Source organism: Corvus brachyrhynchos, unplaced genomic scaffold, assembly GCF_000691975.1.
Source record: "Corvus brachyrhynchos isolate BGI_N302 unplaced genomic scaffold, ASM69197v1 scaffold116, whole genome shotgun sequence".
NCBI lineage: Eukaryota > Metazoa > Chordata > Aves > Passeriformes > Corvidae > Corvus > Corvus brachyrhynchos.
In genome coordinates this window covers 14,009,614-14,023,543 of record NW_008240221.1, presented here as the reverse complement: position 1 = coordinate 14,023,543, position 13,930 = coordinate 14,009,614, and the positions used below count along the sequence as shown (strand labels likewise).

At 44.1% G+C, this 13,930-nt stretch overlaps 4 protein-coding genes across 4 annotated transcripts in view; all 4 read right to left on the bottom strand.

Annotated features, from left to right (window-relative positions):
- Nucleotides 1-552, bottom strand: part of LOC103622882 (taste receptor type 2 member 9) — a 1,559-nt gene extending 1,007 nt beyond the window's left edge. The window contains exon 1 of the mRNA XM_017744925.1: nucleotides 432-552. Within this exon, the coding sequence (XP_017600414.1) occupies nucleotides 432-552 (121 nt within the window). The remainder of the gene's footprint in view (nucleotides 1-431) is intronic.
- Nucleotides 553-1,147: 595 nt separating this feature from the next.
- On the bottom strand, nucleotides 1,148-3,694 carry LOC103622817 (taste receptor type 2 member 9). Its single transcript, XM_017744933.1, has one exon. The coding sequence runs from the start codon at nucleotides 3,021-3,023 to the stop codon at nucleotides 2,070-2,072; it is 954 nt and encodes a 317-aa protein (XP_017600422.1). The 5' UTR covers nucleotides 3,024-3,694; the 3' UTR covers nucleotides 1,148-2,069.
- Nucleotides 3,695-7,963: 4,269 nt separating this feature from the next.
- LOC103622816 (taste receptor type 2 member 10) lies at nucleotides 7,964-9,034 on the bottom strand. The gene has a single exon (XM_008641824.2). The coding sequence runs from the start codon at nucleotides 8,973-8,975 to the stop codon at nucleotides 8,022-8,024; it is 954 nt and encodes a 317-aa protein (XP_008640046.1). The 5' UTR covers nucleotides 8,976-9,034; the 3' UTR covers nucleotides 7,964-8,021.
- Nucleotides 9,035-13,017: 3,983 nt separating this feature from the next.
- LOC103622881 (taste receptor type 2 member 9) overlaps nucleotides 13,018-13,930 on the bottom strand; it is a 1,340-nt gene continuing 427 nt past the window's right edge. The window contains 2 exon segments of the mRNA XM_008641896.2: nucleotides 13,018-13,046; nucleotides 13,049-13,921. Coding sequence (XP_008640118.2) covers nucleotides 13,018-13,046; nucleotides 13,049-13,921 — 902 coding nt within the window.

The window sequence follows — 13,930 nt, the reverse complement described above, 5'->3', positions numbered from 1 at the left end:
GGCAGAGCTGTGCTGGCCAAGGGGGCTGTGGCAGCAGTGCCTGAGGCAGGGCAGTGGCTGCTGTTGGTGGAGTGTCAGGGATGGCAAGAGCAGCTTTATAGAGCTGCTGCTGCTGCTGGGGGGGATTTTGGTGCTGCTGCTCTGGGGAGCAGGGCAGGTGCAGGGATGTAAATGTGCTGGGTATCGCCTTACCTGGGGCCGGTGTCACCCTTGACTATTTGAATGTTGGTTCAGGGGAGCTGTGTTGGGTGACACAAACAGCGGAGATGTTTTTGTGCAGTGGAGAGTGTTGTGATTTTGTGCCTGACCCCTGTTTGAGCAGTGTCAGGCTTCAGGACCTGGGTTCTTGTGTCCCTTGGTCACCTACTATGTCCAATTTAGTTTTTGATTGCATTCATTTAACAATGTCATTTCTTTTGTTATTTTTTTACATTGACGAAGGGCAGACCATTGCCTTGAGGGAATTTTTGATTTCCTGATATTGCCTGTTGCCTGCTTTATGCTTTGATCTGAGTTTTCTCTCTGGTTTTGCTGACTGAACAGAAAACACATTGTGGGGTTGTTATTTCTTTGTTTCCTTGTTTTCTTGCTTTCTTGCTTCTTTCCTTTTCTCTCCATTTCTTTGTGAGTAGAATAGAAGTTATTTTTACTACAACAGGTGTGAATTTGAACTGTCTGTGCTGGGACTGTGCAGGACCACACCATGGCTGGATTTTGGGCTCAGCTCTGCATGGGGAATCTGGCCCCTTGAAAACAAAATAGTACAGTATCAGAGTCTCAGATGCTGGGTTTTCCATGCATGAAATATGTGGATCGGGTCTTTACAGGGTCTGCTTTTAGTTCAAAGCCATCCCCTCCAGCATCATTGGAGAAGGGGAAAGATTCACTGAGACTTTGTACCTACCACCCCCTGTGGAGGTTGTGTGGTCTTGGGAAAAAGAAATATTGTAGTGATTAAGATGTTACTCTGGTTTAAAGGTTGTTTCTCTCATTTCATGAACAGGAATGAATCTTTTTGAAGGTGATAATATGAAAAATGCACACCTGGCACTGACTATGCAGTAAATTGTCCCTCTGAGCCAGAGCTGGTGAAAGAAATGAACAATTGGATTCTGTTCTGTTGATATTGGAATTATTTATTGTTTACAGGGCCTGCTGTGGATTGTTAAACTTGGACACCTGCCAGACCCCATCATCCAGCCTTTTCTTCACTCCTGTTGTGCAGCAGGGCAAGAAGGAAAATAGAAGATGGAAAAGCTCATGGGTTGAGATCACAACAGGGAGATCAATTGCCAGTTACTGTCATGGAGAAAACAGACTCAAATTTTGGAAAATTAATTTAATTTATTGCTCTTTGAATATGGAGTAGGATGGTGAGAAACAAGCACAAAACTAGAACTCTTTGCCTTCTACCCTTCTTCATCACAGCCCAAAATTCACTCTTTCATTCCCAACTTCTCCACTTCCTCCCCCACAGTGGGACAGGGAATGAGTGTTGCTGTCAGTCCATAATAAGTTTTCTCTTCTGCTCCTTCTGTCTCACTCTCTTCCCTGCTACAGTGTGGATCCCATCCACGGGCTGCAGTCCTTCAGGAACATCTGTCTCCAGCGTGGAGTCTCCATAGGCTGCAGTCCTTCAAGGCGCACCCACCCCACCCAGTGTTAGAAGTGATAATATTGCAAAGAACAGAGACACAGCAGAAAGAAATGGAAACCCAAATACAAATAAACCTGGTGCTGAGTTCAGTCATTTTTCAATCAGCAAATGCCAAAGCATTTGAGGAAGATTTCCAGTCCTGTTATTGTCCCTTTGTGTCCAGCCCAGGGACCAGGTCTAAATGAATTTGTTATTGACAACAGTTGAAGTCAAAAAATTTTCTAAGTGAAACAATAGTAGCAATTTATTTAACTCATTTCAATTAAGTTTAAAGAATTTGAATGAAGTTTTGCTTACTTTGATGTTGAGGAGAGAACAACTATATAATCTACACTGCCTAGAGAGTTGAATTATCTATTTTTTATAGTGAAAGATCAACATTTTTCATGGGCTCCAGATTTTACTGGAGCTCCTACCGCATGCAAACCTTGCACTTGACATGGGACAGAATCCTTATCAGTGTTTTTTTCAGTTTAGGATTGCTGAAAATCAGAATAAGAGAATGAACACCTGGAAAACCATACAGAAATACGTAAACAAGAAACACCATGGAATTTTCCTCCTGTGTTGAAGGAATCAGGGTCGAGGTCAAAAAGACAAAGTTAATGCTGTATATTATAAGTAAGGAGAGAATAGATTTCATGGCTTTGATGTGGGCATCCATGCTGAGGTTGTTCCTGGAGTTTGTCTGCATCTTGCGTTTGTGTCTCCAGAGAGAAAAGAGAAGTAGAAGGGCAGAAAAGATGACTGCTGTGAAAGAAGTGACAAATCCAAAGCCATAGATAAAATAAATATGGAAAAAAACATCATCCATTTTGCCACACATTTCTGAAAAATGTCCTTGCCCGGTGGAATTGCGCTTGTTACACTGTGCTTTATCAATGATGTTGTACAGAGAGCTGCCAACAGCCAATGATAAAAGCACTGACCCCAACAAGAGCCAGGGCACAATCCTGTCAATTTTTACTTTCAGGTAGATGAAGAACCTGTTCCTGAAATTCGCAATTTTTATGCAATAAAAAACACAAAGACAGGCAGAAAACCACAAACTGGAACAATAACAAAAGTTTTGAGTAGATAAAAGAAATTTACATGTGGGTTGAACATCAAGATAACTGGGATAAATTATTAAAAGAAAGGAATATACCCATGAGATGCACAAATGCCAAAACCTGGAGCATCCCAGAAGCAGCAAGATCTTCTCATTAGAGTTCAGGGTTTTCTTTTTGACCCAGGCAATGCAAAGCACACAAACAAGGAAAGCGTTTATCCACATGCCAGCAAAGGCCTCCAGGCTGATGATGGCCACAGTTGTGGCCCCGTATGAAGTGACATTGGATTGCTGTGGAGAGTGACAAGCTTCCATGCTGCGAGCTGGGGAGCAGAGCTGTGCTGGCCAAGGGGGCTGTGGCAGCAGTGCCTGAGGCAGGGCAGTGGCTGCTGTTGGTGGAGTGTCAGGGATGGCAAGAGCAGCTTTATAGACCTGCTGCTGCTGCTGGGGGGGATTTTGGTGCTGCTGCTCTGGGGAGCAGGGCAGGTGCAGGGATGTAAATGTGCTGGGTATCGCCTTACCTGGGGCCGGTGTCACCCTTGACTATTTGAATGTTGGTTCAGGGGAGCTGTGTTGGGTGACACAAACAGCGGAGATGTTTTTGTGCAGTGGAGAGTATTGAGATTTTGTGCCTGACCCCTGTTTGAGCAGTGTGAGGCTTCATGATCTGGGTTCTTCTGTGCCTTCATCACGTCCAGTGACCAATTTAATTTTGGATACACCAATTCAAAAATAGTATTTCTTTTGCTAATTTGTAATATTGATGAAGGGCAGAGCATTACCTTGATAGAATTTTAATTTTCTGATATTACCTGTTGTCTTCTTTATGCTTAGGTGTGAGTTTTCTCTGGTTTTGCTGACAGAACAGAAAGCACTGTGTAGGGTTGGGTGGTTTTTTATATTTTTTACTGGTTTTCTACTTTCTTTTTTCTTCCCTTTGTATGTTTGTGAGAAGAATGGAAGTTATTTGTATTAAAAGAGGTCTGAAGTTGAACTGTCTGTGCTGGGACTGTGCTTGTAGAGGAACATTAAATGAAAATGTTACACCCGCAAGACAATACCATGGCTGGGGCTTGGGCTCAACTCTCTGTGGGGAATTTTGCACCTTAAAAAATAATGCTATAAAATCAGAGTCTCCAATGCTGGGTTTTCAAAGCATGAAGATATGGATCAGGTACTTGAAACACAGGTGTTGCCTGCTGGTTCAAATCCATCCCCTCCACTACATCTTGAACAGGGGAAGGATTATCCAAGACTTTGTATCTCCCAGGCCATGTGCACATTTTTGTTGCCCTTGTGTGTCTCAAATGGCAAAAGACTCCTGCTTTTATGCATCTGAATGGACATATAGTATTGGGATCTGAGTCACATCACACAGATGCTAAATTGATGCCATCAATGCTTGTTCAGGCTGAACCTCTTTCCTCTCCAGAATCTGTCTCTTTCTCCTTTTATGACCTGGTGAATCCCAGATGATAAGCCTTAGCTAGCTAGTTAGGCTATGAGTTGCCCAAGTTCTGGCTCAGTCCATTACAGCTGGGTACCAACTCCAATGCAGAAGCATGTTGATGTCCTCAACAGCTGAAGAGGAATGCTCTGAGAAACAGCTCCCACAGAGGGAAATTTCCCATTGCCCCTATCCCAGCTGACACTGTGGGAAATAGGATTTTTTGATGTGGAACCCCTGTATTACTTGCCTTAGGTAGAGCCTGATTTTGTACAGATCTCCAGGCTGCTGTTGTTCCGTTTTTGATTGACTTATGCTGCATTAATGGCTGTGTTACTGCTGGCCAGCCCAAGCAGTGCAGCTCTGCCCCAGCACACGTTCCCAATGTGCCCCAGTGACAACAGGATGCTGAGGAGCGGCAGATTGAACTGGTATCAGTGAATCTGGCTGATCATGAAGTCAGGAAATCCTAATCTCAAGAACCTGCATGCTGATCTTCTGCACCCTTCCTATTTTATCTCTTCTTAACAGTCCCAGCTCAATGCAAGCAGGGAAGAAAAGCAGATATTTTACAAGTAGAAGCGTTCAGAGCATCCTCCTTTCTTGTTTTCATCTAATTTAGGCACTATTTTAAATTCTGAAGAATTTAGGATTAAAACTATATAGTAAATCAGCGTTAAATTCCTATGGATATCTCCTGTGTTTACACTTCAGGAATGATGAAAATATTAAAACTTGTTATTAGGGGAATAAATAAATAAATAAAGCTGATATGGTGCAGCAGTGCATCTGTGTGGAACTGCTGGCTTTGCTCCATGCTCTCAACCATGACAGCATTCCAGTCATGTGACAGAGATGCTCTATTACAGAAAAAAAGAATTTTTCCTGATACTGGATGGTGTTTCTGACAGAGATTCCTGACTCCTGAGTGCCTACAACATCAGAGCTCTGCAGGAGGAGGAAAGGGTTGGCCTTCTCTTGGGCAGGATTTACCCTCGGAATGTCCATGTCTGGATCCAGGCAGTGCTGGGGCCCAGGGGGGTCCCTGTGAGGGGAGGTTGGGGCTGCACCATGCCGGGCACGTCGCGGTGTTTTCTCAAGTGTGGGTGGCAGCAGGGTTTTGACCAGACCAAGACCCAGCCCCTGACCCTGTAGATGGGTCCCTGTGAATGGAGCTGTGTCTGTGCTGGACTTTGCTGTATGGGTGGAGAGCAGGAACTACCACAGGACAGTCCCACTGAGAGGAATGCCCCTTAGACCAGAGAGATGAAGACTGGGAACTCCAGAAAGAAAAGCCTGGAAACCCACCATGTTTTCTGGAGAGCTGCACAACCTCTGCTCAAAAGAAAAATGGAAAAAAAGGTGGAAACAGTAGTGTGTTGTGTCTCTTTGATAGCCTCTTGTGGTGCCTCTCTCTTTTGTTGGTAGTGGGGTTGTGGTGGTGCTTCCCCCTTCCCATTTCAGGCCATGATCTGAGAAATGCTTGTTAGGCCTCGGCCTTCATGAGCAGCACCTGGGCCCAGCTCCTCCTGAGCTTATCACAAACACTGTGTGCTCCCAGGAGCTGCTGCTGCCTAATGAGATCCTGCGTTTTTTAATAAACAGCCTCAGAAATGACATTTTTTGTGCCTGAATGGCATAACATCCCCGTTCTCACACTTTCAAAGAAAGTGCTGACCCAAACTGTGGCCAGGATGAAACACTGTTATGACTAAAGCCCACTTTCTTGCAGCCCTATAAACAAAAATAAGGGTCCAAAATGAGACCCTCTGAGCTCTCCTGGACCCCAGCAGGCTGTGACCAGTGGGGCCTCTCATAGCTGGGAACTCTCATGTTTGCTGTACTTGGAGAATCCCCAAACAACAACTGATCCTGGGCCGATCCCCCCACTCCTCGAGGCTCAACCCTTGGCCTGGTGATGAGATGTAAAGGCATCCAAAGTGAGTATTTCACTGCCTTTGAGGGGAATTTTTCACAGGTACTTTGCACTGACTCTTTCTGGTTGTGTGCATACATGTGTGCATATGCTTTGGCAAATATGGGAGAAATGCTGCTCTCTTAGATGTTTAAGTACCTTAGATATCTAAGTATGTTAGGCCTGTAAGCAAGTTTAATATAAGCTAAAAGCTAAGTTAAATGCTGTTAAGTGCTATTCCTTTGCTAAATTGTTAAGTTTAAGATGTAAGTTAAGTACTTTTGAGTGCTGTTAAGGTTTTAGGCCATATTCCTTTTTATCCTTGCCCTTTCTATCATTTTGTTGCACACACATAAACACACACACACACAAACACACACACACAGATAGTCCTCGGTTCATTTCTGTTTTGATTGATGGGACTTTGTTTCCTGTTTTTTTCCCTTGGTGTGCCTTAACCATCTAGGAATTAGTAGAGTGAATCTTGCCAACAAACTTCTTCATGCTCTTGCTTATTATCAAATCTGGTTTTTACTGATACCCTTGCCAGTGATTCTTTAAGAGATCTCAAACACTCATTTGTAACAGGTCTGTAGTTGCTTCTTCTGGTTGAAGGAGAGATGTCGATGATGGGCTTTCTCCGGACATATGGGTTTAACAGGCTGCAACTCCCATTCCTGGCCCAGCAAAAGGGAACGTGTGCTCCTCACTTCTTTCATGTCTCTGTGGCTGCCAAGAGTGTTGGAGGACGGCCTTGTTTTTAGCAGTGCCTCCAGCCCTTTTTATGTCTCTGCTCAGAGGCATGCTGTCTCCAGTAGATCTTGTGCTTTAGCTCCTCCCTCATCTGAGGGAGGCCTCAGATGTTTGGTCTCTGCCCCGGCAGATATTTTCTTCCTGGGTGAACAGGAGGCCAAACAAACCCTGCCAAGAATGAATCGAAAATGCACCCTTGGCACCTGGCATGGGGTCAGACATCCCTCTGTGCCCAAGCTGGTGAGAGAAATGAACAAATCAGATTCTGCTCGGTTCATGCTGGAACTATTTCATGTTTAGAGAATGTGCTGTGGTTGGTTGAGCATGGGCACCTGCCATGCCCCCACCTAGCTGCTCCTTTATTCTTGCTCCACAATAGGCCAGGGGTGGAATAAAAGGTGTTACTGTCATGGAGAAAACAGACTCGAGTTGAGGAAAATTAATTTAATTTATTGGCTATTGATACTAGAGTAGGGTAATTAGGAACAAACACAAAAGTAAAACTCTTTGCATTCCCCTCTTCATCTTCACAAGCCAAAATTCACTCTTCTTCTTCAGGAGAAGGAAGTGGCTTCTACACCTCCTCCCCCACAGTTGGACAGGGGGACAGGGAATGAGGGTTGCTGTCAGTCCATAACAAGTTTTCTCTTCCACTCCTTCTGTCTCACTCTCTTCCCTGCTACAGTGTGGATCCCATCCGCGGGCTGCAGTCCTTCAGGAACATCTGTCTCCAGCGTGGAGTCTCCATAGGCTGCAGTCCGTCAAGGCGCACCCACCCCACCCAGTGTTAGAAGTGATAATATTGCAAAGAACAGAGACACAGCAGAAAGAAATGGAAACCCAAATACAAATAAACCTGGTGCTGAGTTCAGTCATTTTTCAATCAGCAAATGCCAAAGCATTTGAGGAAGATTTCCAGTCCTGTTATTGTCCCTTTGTGTCCAGCCCAGGGACCAGGTCTAAATGAATTTGTTATTAACAACAATTGAAGTCAAAGAATTACCTAAATGAAATGCTAACAATAATCTAAGTCATGCTAATTTGGTTTAAAGAATTTGAATGATTTATTCTTGACTTCAGTGGTAAAGAGAGAACATCTGTATCATCTACACTACCTGGTGATCTGCATTAGAGATAAATTGAATTGTGCCTTATAATGAAATATCAAAATTTTGTGTGGGCTCCATTATTTCAGTTCCTACCTCATGCAAACCTTGCACTTGACACAGGATAGAATCCTTATCAGTGTATTTTTCAGCTTAGGATTGCTGAAAATCAGAATAAGGGAATGAAAACCTGGAAAAGCCTGCAGAAATGGAAAAATAAGAAAAGCCACATGATTTTCTTTCTTCCTTGCATAAATCAGTGTCAAAATAAAGAACATAAAGTTAATGCTGTACATTACTAAGAAGGAGAGAATTGATTTCATGGCTTTGATGTGGGCATCCACACTGAGGTTGTTCCTGGAGTTTGTCTGCATCTTACGTTTGTGTTTCCAGAGAGAAAAGAGAAGGAAAACAGCAGTAAAGATGACTGCTGTGAACGAAGTGGAAAATACAAATCCTATGACCAAAAAAATAGGCCATAAATGTTCATCCACTCTGATAATGTGTTTCAAATAATATCCTTGACTGCTGTAATTGTGGCTGTTACACTGTGTTTCATTAGAGATGTGGTACACAAGAATGCTGAAAATAAAGGCTAAAAGCACAGATCCCAACATGAGCCATGGTACAATCTTGTCAATATTTACTTTCATATAGTTGAAGAACCTGTTTCTGAAATTCACAATTTTTATGCAATAAAACCCACAAAGACAGGCAGAAACCCATATGTTTGAACAATCAAAAAAGCTTTGAATACCTGCAAGTGATTCAAGTAGGAGAGGAACACAAAAGCGATATGGATGTATTATTAAAAGAAAGGAATATACCCATGAGATGCCTAAATAGAAAAACCTGGAGCATCCCAGAAGCAGCAAGATCTTCTCATTAGAGTTCAGGGTTTTCTTTTTGACCCAGGCAATGCAAAGCACACAAACAAGGAAAGCGTTTATCCACATGCCAGCAAAGGCCTCCAGGCTGATGATGGCCAGAGTTGTGGCCCCGTATGAAGTGACATTGGATTGCTGTGGAGAGTGACAAGCTTCCATGCTGCGAGCTGGGGAGCAGAGCTGTGCTGGCCAAGGGGGCTGTGGCAGCAGTGCCTGAGGCAGGGCAGTGGCTGCTGTTGGTGGAGTGTCAGGGATGGCAGGAGCAGCTTTATAGAGCTGCTGCTGCTGCTGGGGGGGATTTTGGTGCTGCTGCTCTGGGGAGCAGGGCAGGTGCAGGGATGTAAATGTGCTGGGTATCGCCTTACCTGGGGCCGGTGTCACCCTTGACTATTTGAATGTTGGTTCAGGGGAGCTGTGTTGGGTGACACAAACAGCGGAGATGTTTTTGTGCAGTGGAGAGTGTTGTGATTTTGTGCCTGACCCCTGTTTGAGCAGTGTGAGGCTTCATGATCTGGGTTCTTCTGTGCCTTCATCACGTCCAGTGACCAATTTAATTTTGGATACACCAATTCAAAAATAGTATTTCTTTTGCTAATTTGTAATATTGATGAACGGCAGAGCATTTCCTTAAGAAAATTTTCTTTTCCTGATACTGCCTGTTCTCTGCTTTATGCTTTGATCTGAGTTTCCTCTCTGGTTTTGCTGACTGAACAGAAAAAACTGTGTAGATTTGGGTGGTTTCTTTTCTTTTTAATTTTTTTTCTCCTTTGTTTCTTCTTCTCTCCATATGTTTGTGAGAAGATGGAAGTTATTTCTATTACAAAAGTTTGAAGATGAACTGTCTGTGCTGGGTCTGTTCTTGTACCGAGGCATTAAATGAATAATTGTTGTCATTTAGGAATGGTCCTCCCCAGTCCTGACCCCCCTCTGCAACTCTCCAAACCACACTGCTGCTCTCTTTCACTCCCCTTTTCCCCATGTTCCTTCTCCCTTGTGCCAGAATTCGAAGAATAAAAGGCAAAGATCATGGGTTGAGATAAGAACAATTTACTGGAAACAGCAATGAGATAAGAAAATGAACAGTAACAGCAACAATACTGATGTCAGAGGGTGTAAGAAAAGAAATTATTCACATGGTAGTAACTCCCCAATAACAGACAATATCAGAAGGAACCCCTTCTCCCGAGAAGAGAGTCCCTTTCCCTTGCCTCCATCAGTGGTGTGAGGTGGTATGGAATAATCCCTGAGTAGGGGCAATGCCCTCTCCTGGCTACTGCAAAAATTAACCCTGTCCTGTCTGGAACCAGCACAAAGTATTACAATAGCAGGACCACACTGTGTGTGTGGCTTGGACTCAGCTCTGTGTGGAGAATCTGGTACCTTAAAAAAACATAAAAGTGTATATAAATCAGAGTCTCCAATGCTGGGTTTTCAAATCAAGAAGGTTTGATGGATCAGGTGCTTGAAAGACAGGAGTCTGGTTTTTGTTCAATTCCATCCCCTCTGGCACCACTCAAGAAGGGGAAGGATTCTCCAGGACTTTGTATCTACCAGCTTATGTGGATATTTTGGATGCCCTTGTGTAACTCAAAATGCGTCAGACCTCTGATTTTATGCATATGGAGGGACACACAGCAGTATTGGGATCTGAGAGACATCACACACAGACTGCAGTGCTTCCATCTGAGCTTGAACATCTTCCCTCTCCAGAATCCTTGTCTTCCTTCTTTATTATAGGAAATCCCAGATGATTAGCCTTGGTGAGCTAACTAGTTAGGCTATTAGTTGCCCAATTTCTTCTGAGCAAATCCATTCCATCCATAACTGAACTTCAATGCCCAGAAGGCCACAGTTGTTTCAGGATACAGTCCTGGAAAACAAAATGAAATCTCCTCAGGGCAGGTATTATGAACTTGTTATGGAGATACTAATTCAACTCCAAACCCTTCTTAGCTACAGAAGGCGGATTGGCGTGTGATAAAGTGGCATTAATTATTTGCTTGCTTGTTTCTGGGCAGTTGCTGTTTAAGGAGAGTCGGATAGGGTGGTGAGGCAGCCTGATGGAATGTGTGGTCTTTGGAAAAAGAGATATTGCTGTGGTTGAGAGGTTGCTCTGGCCTAAATGGTTGTATCTCCCAATTCAGAAGCAGGAAGGAAGATTTTGTAGGTTTACAAGAAATGCACACCTGGCACTGGGCATGAGGTAAAACGACCCCCTGAGCTGGTAAAATAAATGACCAGTTCAGTTTCTGCTCTGTTCATGTTGGTGTGAAGACTTCCCTGTCTCACCACCCAGAAGGCCCTCTGACAGTCAAGCCCCACCGCCAGAGACTGTCACTGCTGGGACCAAAGCCCCTTCACAGTGGGCGGCTGCCCCACTCCACTCCCTACAGACACCACACTCACAGAGCCAGACCAGGTTTCCTCACCAGCTCGGCACTGGGTTTCCCACAGTAGAATCTCAGGCCTCTGGATCTTTAAGCAGTTTAATCATGGCACAGTAACCATGGAACCAGCTCAAGCTGGGTGCCTCTGAGGAGGTAACCCAAACACTTGAATCCCTGGGATTTTGTGTCCTTCCAGTCTATGCCCATGATGGTTGGATTGTCTAAGTGTCCAGTCACCTGTGGATGGTGCCACAGGTCCCCATTCCCTTTGTTATGCAAGGGTTGGCACCATGCTTGGGACTCCCAGCACTTCCCCAGAACCTGCAGCTCACATTGCAGCTGCTCACTGAGCTGTCTGCACTGAATGTATTCCTCCACACTGGAACTATCTCACATTTTCAGGCCCTGTCATGGTGAGTTGACCTTGGGCAGCTCTCAGAGCCTCACTCAGTCACTCCTTCACTCACACTCTGAAGCAGGGCAGGGGTGGAAAATAAGATGGAATTGCTCATGAGTCGAGATAAGGACAGGGAAATCACTCACCAATTATGCTCACAGAAAAAACAGATTCAACACGGGGAAAATCAGTTTAATGTATTGCCTATTGAAAACAGAGTAGGATGATGTAGAACATGCACAAAACCAGAATACCTTATCTTCACCCCCAATAATCCCAGGCTCAATTTAACTCATTCTGAGATTCTCTACCACCGACTCTCCCTCAGCAGTGCAGGAGAACAGGGAATGGGGGTTGCAGTCAGTTCATAACAAGTTGTCTCCTCCACTCCAGCATGGCTCCCTTCCATGGCCTGCAGTCCTTCAGGGCTTCTCTTTTCCCAGAGGAGCCACAACAGTCGCTGATGAGATGAGCAGTGTCCTGTGTTAGGTCCGTTGGAGTACCTGGAACTGGCTTTTCCCAGCATGGGACAGCCTTGACCTTACCCCACTGAGACCCCACAGGCTTCCAGCTGCAGGACCTGGCCCAGGCACCCTGTACATCTGCTTGTGGGTCATTGTGAGATGAAATTGTGACTTTATTCCATGCTGCACCTTGCACAAAACCCACATTCCTGGGGGTTTTACTGAGCCAGAGTCCACTGGGAAAAGCCAATCTCATCACCAAGTCAAAGCAGACCAACAGGGCAGTCACACAGAGCAGGGAATCCTGTCCTTGCAGGCAGTGGGGCAGAGAGGACACACAGAGCTGGCATGAGAAGGGGGCTCTGCATCCCCTGAGCACCTGGGGCCGTTCCTGCTTCGCTGTTTGTGCATCAGTGAGCACCTCTGGTGAGTGACAGGGATCAGCATGTTCACACAGAGCTGTCAGCCACTGCTGGACAGTGATACAGCCCATAATATATCACACAGCACAGGGCCACAGCAGAAAGAAAGGTAAACCAAAATAGAGATAAACCTGTAGTTTCATTCAGTCATTTCAATCAGTGAAAATCAAAACATTTGAGACAGGTTTGCCTATTGATGGTTACAGTATAACCTATGGAGTATGGTTATTGATCTTTTGCAGTCAGCCCATGTACCAGATATCAATAAATCTGTCACTGACAATAAATCACCTCAAAGAATCATCAAAACTAAAACAACAATAAGAATAATTTATTCAAATTACAATAATTTATTTCCAAGAATTTGAGTGAAGTTTCTTAACTTAGAATTTGAGGGAAGTTTCTTAGATAGTGAAGAGTGAACACCTTTATCATGTACACTGGATGAAGAGTTGTATTAGAGATTACATTTCTTGTTTTCTGTAGTGAAAGTTCAACATTCTGCATGGGCTCCAGCTTTTATTCCAGTTCCTACTTCATGCAAACCTTGCACTTCACACATGGCAAATCCTTAACAGTGTCTTTTCCAGCTTGGGATTGCTGAGAATAAGAATAATGGAATGAAGACCCGGAAAAGCAAACAGAAATACATAAATGATTAAGAACTTGGGATTGCCCTTCTGTCTTGAATTAATCATTGCAGCAATAAAAAATATGAAGTTGATGCTGTACATTATGAAGAAGGAGAGAATAGATTTCATGGCTTTGATGTGGGCATCCATGCTGAGGCTGTTCCTGGAGTTTGTCTGCATCTTGCATTTGTGTCTCCAGAGAGAAAAGAGAAGGAAAAGGGCAGAAGAAATGACTGTTGTGAATGAAATGACAAATCCCAGGCCAGTGACAAAATAAAGAGGGAAAAAATGTTCATCTATCTTCATATTCACTTTCCATAAATTTTGTGGACCAGTGGAATTGTTACATTGGGCTTTATCAGAAATATCATAGACAAAGATTCCGATAACCAAGGAGAAAATCTCTGACCCCAACAAGAGCCAGGGCACAATCCTGTCAATTTTTACTTTCAGGTAGATGAAGAACCTGTTCCTGAAATTCGCAATTTTTATACAATAAAAACCACAAAGACAGGCAGAAACCCACAAGTCGGAATAATTAAAAAAACTTCGAAAAGATACAAGTAGTTGCTGTGTGGGCTGAACATAAAGGTAATTGGGATAAATTCTTGAAAGAAAGTAGTATACCCATGAGAAGCACAAAGAGCAAAACCTGGAGCATCCCAGAAGCAGCAAGATCTTCTCATTAGAGTTCAGGGTTTTCTTTTTGACCCAGGCAATGCAAAGCACACAAACAAGGAAAGCGTTTATCCACATGCCAGCAAAGGCCTCCAGGCTGATGATGGCCACCGCTGTGGCCCCGTCTGAAGGGA